The sequence below is a fragment of the Otolemur garnettii genome, unplaced genomic scaffold, assembly GCF_000181295.1.
Source record: "Otolemur garnettii isolate 467f Iridium unplaced genomic scaffold, OtoGar3 scaffold00018, whole genome shotgun sequence".
NCBI lineage: Eukaryota > Metazoa > Chordata > Mammalia > Primates > Galagidae > Otolemur > Otolemur garnettii.
In genome coordinates this window covers 5,731,021-5,746,033 of record NW_003852413.1, presented here as the reverse complement: position 1 = coordinate 5,746,033, position 15,013 = coordinate 5,731,021, and the positions used below count along the sequence as shown (strand labels likewise).

The following is a 15,013-nucleotide window of genomic DNA, read 5'->3' as shown; positions in this document are numbered from 1 at the left end:
AGGCGCCGAGCCGATGAGGCCACTTTCAACAGGCACACAAAGCACAGAGAAGCCAGGGTAGTTCCCGTGCCCTTCCCTTACCTCTCCTTCTTCTGAGGGGTCCCTGCTGGCAGCCCGGGAAGAAGGGAGAGCCTCTCCCTCCTCTTCAGTGCCAGGGGCGATGTAGGAGCCAGACATGGAGGAGACGGTGTCAGTGCTGATCTGGGAGGATGCCATGGACATGACGGACTGGGCCAGACTGCTGCTGGCAGGGCCTTTGGAGACAGGGGATGGAGGAAGGAGCCTGAGGTCAGGCAGAGCTTCTTTCTGCCTGGCTCCTGGGGAATAGAGCTCTCTCCCTGTGCTCAGGCAGTGAGAGGTATATCATCTTGCCCTCCCCTAGAAAAGGTTTTAGGGCTTAGAACTCAACTTCAGGGACTAGAGATTTGCTTTTCCCTTTCATAATGTTAAAGGAAACCTCATGATGGCAGGACTGTGATTAAAAGAACCAGTTCTCCCCTAGCATAGGCAAATCCTGTCCCATCCTTCTGTTGTAGGAGAGCAAATCCCTTCCTCTCTCAGGCTGGCCCATTTAGTCACACACCCCAGGTATTAGCTTGCTGCTCCCAAGTCCATTCCCAGAGGAAATTTCAGGGCAGCCATGGCCAAGGTAAGGAAAGGATAGGCAGCTGCTCCCTTTCCTTCATGTACCTTCTGGAGAAGAGATTGTGGATGAGAGGGGTGTCCCTGTGCAAGACGACTGGTCAATAGCTCCTGATGATGATAAGGTGAGATTCTCACTTTCTGGAGTCACACCACATTCCTGGGGCACATGGGAGACACAAGGAGATACGGAGTAAGCATAAGCCAACCACGATGGAGGAAGGGGCCGAGTAGGGACAAGACAGAAGAGAACACTGAGAGGGACTACGTGGTATGCACAGGCTGTGGCTTCTCTTCCATCCTCACTTCTCAGCCCTGGCCTGGAACAACTGTCTCCCATGGGATCCACCAACTTCAGTCAGCACCTCCTGCCTGAGGCACAGCATCTGCTGAGGCTGTACAAAGACTGCAGCTCAGGTGACACAGGTCACCCAGCAGCTGTGACATGGGGACACCCCAGGTTTCCCCAGGATTATGATCAGCTTTCCTTTGGAGGGAAAAGAATACAAAACCAGCAGAGGCCTCACTACCAGCAGGATCTGTTCATGTGGATGGGTGGTCAGTTCCAGCTCCATCGTCTAAAACAAACTCTGCCTTGGCTTCTTGCCTGGGCGCCTGCCACATCCCACTCTGATCCAACCCCCACCTACCAGGCACCTGGGCACACATGCAAAGCTCTACTGACTGTATCTCCATAATCCCTTCCCTCCCGTCAGGTGGTCCTCTTTTGATTAGTTTAGGCTTCCCTCTAGCTGGGGCTACTGAAGCCGCTTCCTGGCTGGGTCTGCCTCCTGTCTAGTCCTGGCCACACTGCTCTCAGAGGGCCTTGGGGAATAGGAGGTCTCACCACATCACTGGCCTGTCCAAGCCTGACTTCCTGCCCCGGCCTTTGCATGCATCTCCCCGTCTACTTAGATGTTTCTCTCACCTTTCCCTTCATGTCTCAAAAATACCAAGATTTGGCTCAAATGCTACTCCTCTGGAATACTTTTTCTGATTTCCTCTATTTAGAATAATCTTGTGTATCTCTGCCACAGCACTCTATTGTCTTTTTTGGGCACACTTCTTTCTATAGTTAAAATTCATTTATTCATCCACTCGCCGAATACTTATAAGCAGCAGCAACACGCCAGGCATGTGCTGCTTGTTGTGTTTCTTGTCCCAGCCAGACCTGAGCTCCTAAGGGCAGGGACCACTTTCTCACCTTCTTATGCCCCACCATGCCTAGCTCTAGCCCTACAGAGAGTAGGTGTGTCATAAATCTGTTAAGTAACATGTGTAAGGGCAGAAAATTCCAGTCTCCTTCTATCCCACCACAATGGCTTCCCACCTCCCCAGATCTCCAGCCCTCTCTCTTCATGCATCTGCGTGGCTCACTCTCTCTGCTTCCAGATCAGTTTTTAAAAATAGCACTCCTCATTTCCAGCCTCAACAGTCCCTTCCCCTATTATGATCCACAGCACCATCCAACACACCCACATTTTAAACTTACTGTCTTTTGTGTCCATCCCTACCCCTCTATAATATAAGCAAGAGGAGGGCAGGCATTTTTATGGCTTCCTCCTGTTGTTGTCCTCAGTATGTGGGACAGTGCCTGGCAAATCATACAGGCTCCACGAAGTGCTGAATAAATAAATCTAAGGAAACCTTTGCTGCTACCTCAGAGAGTGTTGCAAAAGTGTTTGATGAATGAATGAAAGCAGAGGGACCTGACAGCCATGCAGGTAGGAGGACAGTCCCCTGGAGTCCACACCCAGGGAAGGAGAAGACTATTAATGACCTCTGTGAGATGCTGGGCTGACGGCCTCTGAGAGAGCTGTGTTTCCGACTCACTGCAGGAACGCTCATCCTCTTCTTCATGTACCACAGAAGAATTTTGGGAAATGGATCTGTAACAGTTCAGGGGAAAGAGCGGAACTTACCCTATACTCTTGCTAACCAGACTTCACAGGAAGAAGATAACTGCTGTGAAGTGGAAGCTAAAAGGGAGACCAGATCTTTTTTGTTTGTTCATTTGTTTTTGAGATGGGGTCTTGCTAAGTTGCCCAAGCTAAATTCAAACTCCTGGACTCATACGATCCCTCTCTTCAGCTTCCCAGCTTCTAGCTGGGTCTAGAGGCTACCATCCCTGGCCAGAAGGACTAGGGAGTAGAGAGAGCACGAGGGTGGGGCTGAGACCTCTGCTGGGGACCAGACTCGAAGTTTTACCTTCAGCTCCTTCAGTGAAATTGCTGTCTGAATTTGGGAAAAACCACTGACATTTTTAGGATCTCAATATTTTCATCTATAAATTATCCTCCTTTACTCCACTATGGAAGCCCTATCACGATTGGTATCTAGTTGACTTAAGTACTTTTTTTTTTTTTTAGACAGAGTCTCACTCTGTCACCCTGGGTAGAGTACTCTGGCATCATTGTACCTCACAGCAACCTCAAACTCTTAGGCTCAAGCGATTCTCTTGCCTGAGCCTCCTAAGTAGCTGGAACTATAGGTGCCTACCACAACGCCCGTCTATTTTTAATAGAGACGGGGTCTTGCTCTTGCTCAGGCTGGTTTTGAGCTCCTGAGCTCAGGTGACTCAGCAATGTTGGGGGCCTGCACAACCCTGTGCAAGTGCTCAGCATCCTCTTCCCTATATCCCTGTCGCTTTCCCATAAAAGAAGAGAACATATAAGAGGTTTCTCCAAACCAAATTCTCCTAAGTACCTATATACTACCTCATTTTCCTCTCTTAAAAATGGGAAAACCTTTCCCCTAAGAAGGTCTGGGAATAGCTCAGAGCATCTCCTCTGCCCTTGAGCCCCAAGATGTGAGCCCAGTGAGGGGAAAGATGGGTCAAAAGTGTCTCCTCATGGCTTCTGGGGGTGATATTGTTGATTGTTGGCTACTCACTTGGAGAGACTCTTTTTGAGCTTGAGTCCTTGGCTGCTGCAGTCAGACAGGCGGTCAAGAGGGGAAAGTGTCCTGGCAGGGGGCAGGTGGCCATCACTGCCATATGAAGGCAGCATTCCTGAGAGGTGGCCATCTCCAAGCACATGGAGTGGAGGGACTGCTGGGGATGGGGTGAGGGGCCCATTGAGGGCTTCCAGAAGAGATACCACTTCGTATCCTGGTGGGATATTCTCTGAGGACTAGGGAAATCAGAGACAGGTTGAAAATTAATTAAGTCCTTTTTATTTTATGGCATGATTATGATCCTTACTATACAAAGAAAAAGTGTTTTCTTGTACATCTGGTTTGGAGGGTCTAGGAAGAAAAGCTTCTGTGATTGAGGGAGAAGAAAGATAAACCACCAAAAGAACCACATATTCCAGATCCTGCTGATAGGCAAACTTTTTCTTAGATATCTTTATGTCTTCTGATTATAATAGAAGTACGTGTTCATTACAGGAAATTTGGAAAATACATAAAAGTAGAAGGGAAATAAATTACCAAAAAACCCAAACATCCAAAGTAATTTTTGTTAGCATTCTGATATATTTTCTTCCAGTTTTTATCTTTGTGCTATTTACACAAGTTATGATCAGTCTATAAATAATAATTTTATATCCTGCTTATTTCACTGAACATAACATTCTTTTTTTAAAAAAAGTGACAGGGTCAGGTGGCGCCTGTGGCTCAAAGGAGTAGGGCGCTGGCCCCATAAGCCAGAGTTGGTGGGTTCAAACCCAGCCCTGGCCAAAAACTGCAAAAAAAAAAAAAAAAAAGTGACAGGGTCTTGCTGGTCTTGTTGCCCAGGCCAGTCTTGAACTCCTGGACTCAAGTAATCCTTCTGCCTCAGCCTCTGGAAGTGCTGAGCCACAGCATCTGGTCTCAATTTTTTTTTTAAAGACTAAAAAGGGGGCACTGTCCTAGTCCAAGTGATCCACATTTGTCTCATCTTTGTTTCTTTGGGCGGCATCTGTGGCTCAGGGAGTAGGGCGCCAGCCCCATATGCCAGAGGTGGTGGGTTCAAACCTGACCCTGGCCAAAAACTGCAAAAAAAAAAAAAAGACTAAAAAGCATTCTATAATAGATATTCTCTTATTTGACAATGTGAATGTTACTTTCTTTGCATTATTATTTTGCTTAATATTTCGAAGCAGCAATCATCTGATTTCTTTTCTGAACGTATTTATCTTCATTCGTTTTTTACCAGGTTTTTGTTTCTAGTCCTTTTCTTAAACATTGTTATTGTTATTAAATTTTAAGCCTTTTTAATTTTGTGAAGGCGAAAAAATGGAAACCTAATAAACATATGTATATGTAAAAAGAAAAAAATAATTTATTGTTTACATTTTAATTTTGGTCACTTTTTAGACTTCTGAAGTATTAAGCTTTTTACATGATAATATCTAGAGATTTGTTTTCTGTAGCGTTTCATTGCTTTAAAGCTTACAGAGTCCTCTCCTACCCAAAGTCAACTAAATAATCATCTATATTTTATTCTAAATTGAAATGCTTGGTTTGTTGTGCTTTTAATATAGTTAACTAATTACTCTGGCTAGAATTTATTTGTTATCTGGTAAGGAGTAGAGTGCTCACCTGATTTTTCCTTAGTAAATAGCGAACTAATTATCCCAATACCCTTCATTGAATAATAATCTCTCCCACCAGTGGGTTAATCTAAAGAACAACAATATTCGCTCTTCTACGACTGCAAAGCTTTTAGGTTTTACCTCTAACACTTATATGAAATTGAGGTCAGTTACTGTGTATACCCAGCTTCTGGTCCTGGATGCCATGAAATGGGATAAAGAAAAGCAGTTACTTTCTTTAGGGATTCAAATAAAGATAGTAAATTGTACTCAAATAAAAACCAACCATCTGTTTGTTTCTTCTTGGGGGAATTCAAGTTGGGCCCCACTGGAGTGAAACTGCAAGCAGGTGGCTATAGGAATGGTAAATACTAACTGGACACTACGCTCCAGTAGTGGAGGTAAAGGGGGTTTTAATGACCTGTCTTCAAATTTCCATTGTAATATTGGTTGGTTTTAACAGAACATAATCTCAGCCAGTCTATTAACTGCTTCATCATGCCAAAGTTTAATGCTCTGTTGCAGGGCCATTGTAAAGAAGGATAAAGAAGAGCGAGACAATAAGGACCCCACAGAGCATTTGCTTTTGGGGGCTGTGCTTCCAAGTGCAACTTACTGAATGTTCTTCAGAGTCGGATGTCTGGGATGAGATGATGGGGTTAAAGTTGGGTGGGGACAAGGGACCCAATTTTTTCCTCATGGCTCGGATCTGAAGTAGTGCACGGAAGGCTGTGAAGAGGAACACAGGTGATCAGGACATCCTGCTGCAGGATTAAGATAAAGAAGAGCCCAGACAGAATTGCACTCCCTCCCAGTGCTCAAGTGGTTGCCAGCCCCAGAGGGGGCATGTGTGCATGTGTGCTTTGGGATTTTGTAAGCACCCCACCCACTCTCGCCCTCCAGTGCCCCTGATGCTGGGGGGCTTACGCAGTCGGCAGATGGGGCAGTTGTTAGCCTGGTAGCGCAGGGTGTCTGCACAGGTGTTACAGAGGCAGAGGTGGCGACAGGGCAGAATCAAGGTGTCCCGAACGTCTGAGAGACACACGACACACTCAGCACTGTTGTCACTCACTTCGTCCTCAGCCACCTGGCCAGGGAGACAGAAATTTAGCCAAAGACACAAACCCCTTCACTTCCCAGACTCTTTTTACAAGGCAGCTTGGATGAAGAGCTGAAGAGACTATAAGGACAAAATCTACAATGACAATGAACTTTGTAGTTGACCCAGTGTTTTCTGTTTTCACCTACTTAGTCTCCCTGCTTCTGGGAAGGTTTATCTAAAGTTGAGAGGATGGGCCAGCCACTGTGGCTCATGCCTATAATCCCAGCTCTCTGGGAGGCAGAGGCAGGTGGAATACTTGAGCTCAGGAGTTTGAGACCAGCCTGAGCAAGAATGAGACTGCATCTCTACTAAAAATAGAAAAAACTAGCTAGGCGTTGTAGTGGGTGCCCAAAGTCCTGGGGAGGCTGAAGCAGGAGGATCACTTGAGCCCAAGAGTTTGAGGTTGCTATGAGCTATGATAATGCCATGGCACTCTACCCAGGGCAACAAAGTGAGAGACTCTGTTTCAAAAATAAATAAGTAAGTAAATAAATAAAGTTGAAAGGAGAGTTCTAAGCACCCAAGCTCCTCCTCTGTGGTGTAGAGCTCTTGCCCTCTGACACTTGAACTGAAGGGACCTAGGAGACCACAGGGACTAGGGAGAAAGGGCAAAGAAAGGACCCTGGGAGGAAACCCAACTGGACAGAACTCTGCAGCACAACAAACCCAAAGCTCATTTCCAAAGTAATACCAGCATAATAATCTGAGGCAAGGAGCAACATCCTCCCAGGACCCAGGGTTAGCACACTACATTCCTAGGTCCTAGTTTTATCTGAGAATTTCTCACTCTGGAAGAGTGAGACTCCCAGGAAGAGTACATTCAGAATTTTGGATAAAACTTGCCTTGGGGCGGTGCCTGTGGCTCAGTGAGTAGGGTGCCAGCCCCACATACTGAGGATAGTGGGTTCAAACCCCGCCCCAGCCAAACTGCAACAACAAAAAAAATAGCTGGGTATTGGGGTGGGCACCTATAGTTCCAGATACTTGGGAGGCTGAGGCAAGAGAATCGCCTAAGCCCAGGAGATGGAGCTTGCTGTGAACTGTGATGCCACAGCACTCTACCCAGGACGATAAAGTGAGCCTCTATCTCGTAAACAAATTAAGAAAAAAAACCAATAACTTGCCTTGGAATCTTGTGTGTTATACTTGTTTTCAATTCCATAGATCTCCTGAAGGAGGTAGCTGACCCCATCTACCTGAAGAGCAAAGAGAAAAGTTCAAGAACAGGCTGCATCTACTGAAAGACCAGAGTGGGACCCCTGACCCTGACTTCTTTGGTAACCAAGGACTACTGATTTGCAATGAAAAAATCAAAGCCCTGGATACGTAAAGGATGCTTTAATTTACTTATATTTTTTTCTTTGAGAGTGGAATATAGTCCAATGTTTAATTCACCCACCATTTTATACAACAAGAAACATAAAATTTCATAAATATCACAGTAGTACTTGTACTGCATCTTACTATATGGACAGTTAAAGGCACAGACTAGGAAAAGAATGGAAGAGTATATATCAAAACATAAGCTTTAGCTAGGTAATAAAATTTCAGTCCAGACATTACAGAAAGAAAGGCATGCAAAAGAAATAAATAAAAGAAGAAATGGGCAAAGGAAAAAGTGGGGGACTAGATGCAAAGGGGACAACAAGACCATGAAGGAGAGGCTGACGGTGTGTGCTCCAGGAAGCTACTCCATCCCCGACACGCGGCAGAATTACCCCTCCTGGCCTGGCCCTGTTCCTTAAAAACCCAAGTGCCAATGCCCAGTCTCATTCCAACTAGCCTGAGCCAGGTCAGTGCTTAAGTCGGCCCTGCCCCTGTTTTCTTTTAGGAGCCCACTTCTTTCCCCTGCCTCGCCTCTGTTCCCAGTGATCCTTTCCCCTAAGACCTAGCTTGTCTCTGATTTTATATCCCACTTTTCAGTTTGATGGTCTGTTGCTGATGCCAATCTAGCAACAGAGAAATAGACAAAACACTGTCCTCTGGCTGCACTAGCCTTTCCATCCTATCCAGGCCTCCTGGAGAACTAGGCTTCCCCCTTGAGGCAACTCACCAAGGCCTGGCTTGCCCAGGTAGTACCTTGGGCTCAGGATCTGTTTCCTCCTCTGCTTCTCTTAAAACTTGTTTTCACCTAGTGATTATATTGGAAAGGACATTATCAACTAATTCATACTAAGGAATTAATGAGTACTATTGATCTCATTAAAAGAGGGGTGAGTTCTTAACCCAAAAGAATGAACAATATAGAAATTCAGATATTTATCACCCATCTAAGGGGGGGCCTTTCTTTGCATCCCAACAAAAGCCAACCCTGCCTCCCAACCAATTGCCCCATACCCTCCATGAGAAGACCTGCCCCTCACACGCCCTCCCTTGCCACTGCCCTAGCCCCACTCTCCCCTCGCTCCCATGACATCTCCAGCTATTGTTGCAAGAGTGGATAAAAACAGCCGGCAAGTGGTGGGGGTTGGGACTTCTAGCATAAGGTGCTGATCATTCTGGAATAGGAAGGATGGCCAGAATATCTGAATTTTCACATCATTTTAGAAAAGGAATGGTGTGATAAATTAAGCCAAGGTCTCTAATTACCCTAAATTGGACCCCACTATTTTATCTTTTTGCTTGAAGTGTTTCTCACTCTGGCATTTTAAATAAAAAGAATTCTCCCTAAATCCAATGTCAGGAGCTAAATCTTGTCCTTTCACTTTTTAAGTCCTTTCAAATAATGGCTGCCTCAATAGTCAACAATTCTGTAATAATCAAGACACCAAAAATCAGTGTTCCTTTCAGGCCACCCAAGTAGTTTCTAACATTTAGAAGCATTCCCTGTTTTCTTTCCTTCTTTGATTAAAAAAAAGAAGGGGATGGGCTTAGTGCCTGTAGCTCAAGGGCTAGGGAGCCAGCCATATACACTGGAGCTGGCGGGTTCGAACCCAGCCTGGGCCTGCTAAACAACAATGACAACTACAACCAAAAAATAGCCGGGCATTGTGGTGGGTGCCTATAGTCCTAGCTACTTGGGAGGCTGAGGCAAGAGAATCGCTTTAACCCCAAGAATTTGAGGTTGCTATGAGCTGTGATGCCAGGGCACTCTACTGAGGGTGACATAGTGAGATTCTGTCTCAAAAAAAAAAAAGAAAAGAAAAAGAAAAAAGAAAGAGAAAAGAAAAAAAAGGGGGTGGAAGAAAAAAGAAGAGACTTAGCAAAAGAGTTAAAAAAGAAAAAGAATTGAGAAGAGATAGGGAGAGGAGATAGGGGCAGAAAGGGAAAGGGGAAGGAAAGGAGAGAGGGAAGGAGGAAGGGAGAGAAGGGAGAGGAGAAAGAGGAAAGGAGGGAGAGAAAGAGAGAAGGGAAGGAAGAATAAGGAAGGAAGAGAGGGAAGGGAGGGAAGGAAGAAAGGAGAGAAGGAAGGAAGGGAGGAAGGAGGGAAGAAAAGGAAGGAAAGAAGAAAGGAGAGAGGAAGGGAAGGAAGGAGGAAGGGAGGGAAGGAAGAAAGGAGAGAAGGAAGGAAGGGAGGAAGGAGGGAAGAAGGGAAGAAAAGGAAGGAAAGAATGAGGGAGGGAAGAAGGGAAGGAGGGAAGAAGGGAAGGAGGGAAGGGATACTAACAGACTAATAGTTCACGGTCCTGAAATACTTACTACTTGTTTCTGTTTGAGGGGCTTGACACAGAAAGTTCCATCTGTGTGCTAGAATGAAAATATGATAGCTATGACAAGGAAGGGAGGGTAATAAAGTACCAGATAGCCTTCTCTCAATCACAGCAGTCTCCCCCCTTATCTGCAGTTTGGCTTTCCACAGTTTCAGTTCCCCATGGCTAACCACAAGTCTGAAAATATTACATACAATAAGACATTTTAAAACAGAGAGACTACATTCACATGACCTTTATCATAGTATATCCTTATAATTATTCTAGTTTATTATTATTGTTATCTCATACTGTGCCTAATTTATAAGTTAAACTTTATCACAGATACATGTGCAGTTTAGGAAAAACCATAGTCTCCAGAGAGCTCCATACTTTCCACTGGGGTCTTGGAACACACCCCAAAGGACAAGGAGACTCCTACATACATGTTTTTTGGACATACACGAAGTGGAACTAAAGAGTTCTAATTCTTACAGCTGTCAAGAATCCCATTTAACGCTTTCATTTTCAGAAGAGGAGACCAAGGCCTAAGTAGTTTAAATTCACGTGGCTAGTTGGTGGCAGATCAGGGCTGAGACCAAGCTGAGACCCAGTGTGACGGTGACACGCAACGCCACCTAGTCTCCGGAGCCAGACCCATTCTGCTGAGGGTGTCCTTCCATGAAGGAAAGGACTAAGCATACTAAAGTGAGGCCCTCTACAATTACTTACCTTTTCAAAAGTACCCAGCAGGACATGGCAATGGCCAAAATATTCTAAAAGAAACAAAGGTACACAGGTGAAGAAGGACAAACAACACACCTCCGTGCCCACTACCTCCCCCTATTGTCTGCAATCTGGCAAACCAAATGTGCCAGGCTGACCCCAGAAAGGGCGTGTTATATAACCCACACTCTTCACAGCAGCCCAAGGAGCTTGAGGTCACACGTGTGAGAGCACGCAGAGACCGCCTGACCGAGACCCACAGGAGAGGAGTGCTGTTCTCAGGCCATAGCTGCTGCCAGGGCTATGCCACACAAAGGCAAGGTGCACAGCAAGAGAAGACCAAAGTCACCCTACCGTCTCCTTCATCCACCACAGCATGTACCACCAGAGGGTAGACCTCTCGGTCCAGATCAAAGACAAGCTGAAGGGAAGAAAAGGAAAAAAAGGAATTTAACACATTTAGATGGCGCAGTTCCCGTGAAAGGGAAGGAAAGTCAAGAAGCATTAATCTTATCTCTGCTCCTGTGTAACTACCCACTTCTGTTTAACTGAAGGCCATCAGTTTTTAAAAATCTCACAGGTAAAGTCCTCTGGCTTTCAAGTTTTTTTCTCTGAGCATGGCTTTCTCAAAGTATCCTTGCCTAATTAGTTTAGGATAGAAAACTTAACAAAATTTGGTATATCCTTGATGTGAAATAAGCAAAACTGCTCAGCACCTGATGAAGTCAACAGGCTAAAGGGTGAGCCTGGCCTTCAGGCATCTGGGCAGCCCTTTTTGCTGCCTGCTGGGGTCCTGAGCAGCTCCCAGGCCCTCCCGAGTCTATGTGAGGACCCCTCATCAGGCAGCTCACCTCCTCCTCTGCCCATTCTGAGGGGTCCACGGTGTGGGAGGGCAGGCAGAACTGCTGGCACACGCCTCGCTTGTAGTGCACAGTCTCCGACTGAAGGCTGTTGTCTTTTGGAATGTAGCTGTCATACAAGTGGGAGGCAAAGCAAAAGTGAATACCTAGCCCAGGCAGATGTGACAACTGCCTCTGTCTCAGGCCTGTCCTCAGTTGTCAACCAGCAGCTCCAACACCGGGGAGAAAGGCCTTCTTTGTAATCTGTTTCCTTTACTCTGGCTTGGTAATGTTATTTTATTTATTTATTTTGAGACAGAGCCTCAAGCATTTGCCCTGGGTAGAGTGCTGTGGCATCACAGCTCACAGCAACCTCCAACTCCTGGGCTCAAGCAAGTCTCTTGCCTCTGCCTCCCAAGTAGATGGGACCACAGGTGCCCGCCACAATGCCTGGCCATCTTTTGGTTGTTGCCATCATTGTTGTTTGGCGGGCCCGGGCTGGATTTGAACCCGCCACCTTAGGTGTATGTGGCTGGCGCCTTAGCCGCTTGAGCCACAGGCGCCGAGCCGGTAATGTTATTAAACTTACTTGTTCAACCCACATATCCATAGAAAGGTAGCTTAATGATTTAACAGCATCTCAGGACCTGAAGAGCTATCTTGCCATTGGCCACTATTCCAAGATGGTACCATTTGAAATGAAAAGGTGAAAAAGCAGGGTTTAGTGGTGGTGCCTGTGGCTCAAGGAGTGGAGCACCAGCCCCATATACTGGAGGTGGTGGGTTCAAACCCAGCCCTGGCCAAAAACTGTAAAAAAAATAAAAATAAAAATAAACCAAAAACAAAAAGCAGGGTTTAGTAAATGAAAATCTAAATTCAGGAACCAGCTCTTACCCAGTTGTAGCAAAAGAATGTTTTTCTCCCTAGGTGAGCGTATAATACCTAGGCTCTAGGGTAGGCACAGTGGCTCACACCTGTAATCCCAGGACGCTGGGAGGCCGAGGTGGGTGGATCACCTGAGCTCAGGATTTCCAGCCAGCCTAAGTTAGAGCAAGACCCAGTCTCTAAAATAGCTGGGTGTTGTGGTGGGCTGCTCTAGTCCCAGCTACTCAGGAGGCTGAGGCAAGAGGATTACCTGAGCCCAAGATTTGGAGGTTGCTGTGAGCTATGATGACATGGCACTCTACCAAGGGTGACAGAATAAGACTGTCTCCAAAAAAAAAGAAAAAGACATGGACTCTAATAGGCCTGGGAAGGAAGTGGCTTGCTTGGTCTCTTGTTCTTACCTGGCAATACCATTCTGGAACTCTTCGGTGGCCTGGTAATAGATGGTGATGGCTACACGAGCATCTGTGTCAAAAGTGAATTCAACATTGTAGTAGACTTTGGCTTTGCTGGCTTCTTCTCCAGGGCTCTTCACTTCCTCAGCACATCTAGAAACCATAGAAGACTCAGCATCTTGGGGGCAGCATATCAATATTTTCAAATCTATCTATCCCCCCCTTTTTTTTTTTTGAGACAAGTCTCATTTTATCACCCTCGGTAGAGTGCCATCCATCAAAGCTCAAACTCTTCGGCTCAAGCAATATTGTCTCAGCCTCTGAAGTAGCTGGGACGACAGGTGCCCACCACAATGCCTAGCTATTTTTTTATTTTTTTGAGACAGAGCCTCAAGCTGTCACCCTGGGTAGAGTCCCATGGCATCATAGCTTACAGCAACCTCCAAATCCTGGGCTTAGGCAATTCTCTTGCCTCAGCCTTCCAAGTAGGTGGGACTATAGGTGCCTGCCACAATGCCTGGCTATTTTTTGGTCGTAGTTATCATTGTTGTTTGGCAGCCTGGGGCTGGATTCGAACCCACCAGCTCTGGTGTATGTGGCTGGCGCCTTAGCTGCTTGAGCTACAGGTGCTGAGCCAACCCGGCTATTTTTAGAGGCAGGGTCTTGCTCTGGCTCAGGCTGGTCTTAAACCCACGAACTCAGGCAAATCATCCCCCTCATTCTCCCAAGTGTTGGGATTATAGGTGTGAGCCACCACGTCCGGCCTATCTACCTTTTTTTTTTAAACTTAGTAATATATGATGGTATCTACATGTTCCTAAACAGGTGTACGCCTTCATTGAATAACTGTAGAGCACTTTATTACCAATATTATGGGCATGTAGGTTATCTCTGATATTTCACAGCACTACAGTTAACATCCTTGTGAATTTGCCACTTTTTTTTTTTAGTTTTTATTTTCATCAAAGTTATTAATCACATACTTTAAATAGTTTCCACAGGGCTTGTTGAACAAAACAGAGGGCCTTACTGCTTCCCTCTCTTCCTCTCCAAAGCAAACTTCTCTTGGCTGATCATTTTGGCATTTACCCACATTCAGTTTTACTTATTGATTTCCTATGGTGAAAATGAAGATTCCTTTCTTTCTCTTTTCTCACTCTGCCTTACATAAGAACTCTTCTATTCCCACAGTGCAGTTATATCACAATTTTATTAGTTTGGTAGAGTAGTGTCTATATTGCTGTGATTATATAAACATTATTAACACTTCAGCCACAGAGTAACCTGTGACTATTTTTTATCTCCTGTGTAACTTATACCTAGAGTTAGTGCTCATCTTGTCCCACGTCCCAACAAAACTCTGTCTAATCTCTCAAGATGTCCAGATGCAGCAGGTGCTCTATCCTTTCACCTGCTTGAGGAGGTCCTTCCCAGAGCCCTCCAACCTGCTCTCATCTGGACCCTCTGGACCTAGAACACAGCCACCGTTCTGGAACCTCTCCCCCTTCCCCCATAATCTGGGTCCCTTCTGCCTCTGTCCTGTAGAGCTCATGTCCCTGCATCTCATGTCTTCCTCTTTCCTGGGTTATTCTTTCATGTTGGTAAAGCACATCATTCACGAGCATCCTGAAAATGGGTGTGTTGAGGGGATAAACTTTCTGAGAGCTTTTATTCTATATTCATAGCTCATCAGAGGTTTCACTGAGCAAAGAATTTGAGGTTATGGCTCAGTGCCTGCAGCACAGTGATTACAGCGCCAGCCACATACAACAAGGCTGGCGGGTTTGAACCCGGCTAGGGCCAGCTAAACAACAATGACAACTGCAACAAAAAAAAGCCAGGCACTGTGGCAGGTGCCTGTAGTCCCAGTTGCTTGGGAGGTAGGGCAAGAGAAACACTTGAGACCAAAAGTTGGAGGCTGCTGTGAGCTGTGACATCAGGCACTCTACCAAGAGCGACATAGTGAGACTCTATCTCCAAGAAGAAAAAAAAAAAAGAATTTGAGGTTATAAATACTTTCTAAGAGACATTTGAACACCTCCCCATGCCTTATCCTTTAGCTCCCAGTGCTGCTCTCTGAGAAGTCTGACTCTGTTCTGACTCCTTCTTCCTTTGAAAGCTTATGGAAGCTGCTCTTGATCATTCACTGTGTGGGGCATTTGGTGGCCCTTTCCACTTAAGAACTTGTGTCTTCTGGTTCTGAGAAATTTCCCTAAATTATGCATGTTCCTGATGGTCTCCTTCCTTTCACATTGTCTGTTCTCTTTAGATCCCTAGT

General features: G+C 45.7%; 1 protein-coding gene across 1 annotated transcript in view; it reads right to left on the bottom strand.

The window, feature by feature from the left end:
• Window positions 1-15,013, bottom strand: part of RNF157 (ring finger protein 157) — a 102,274-nt gene that overhangs the window by 11,334 nt on the left and 75,927 nt on the right. Inside the window, 12 exon segments of the mRNA XM_012802979.2 lie at window positions 82-254; window positions 691-802; window positions 2,423-2,531; window positions 3,535-3,773; window positions 5,776-5,888; window positions 6,087-6,246; window positions 7,386-7,457; window positions 9,901-9,948; window positions 10,623-10,666; window positions 10,971-11,037; window positions 11,468-11,585; window positions 12,742-12,888. Coding sequence (XP_012658433.1) covers window positions 82-254; window positions 691-802; window positions 2,423-2,531; window positions 3,535-3,773; window positions 5,776-5,888; window positions 6,087-6,246; window positions 7,386-7,457; window positions 9,901-9,948; window positions 10,623-10,666; window positions 10,971-11,037; window positions 11,468-11,585; window positions 12,742-12,888 — 1,402 coding nt within the window.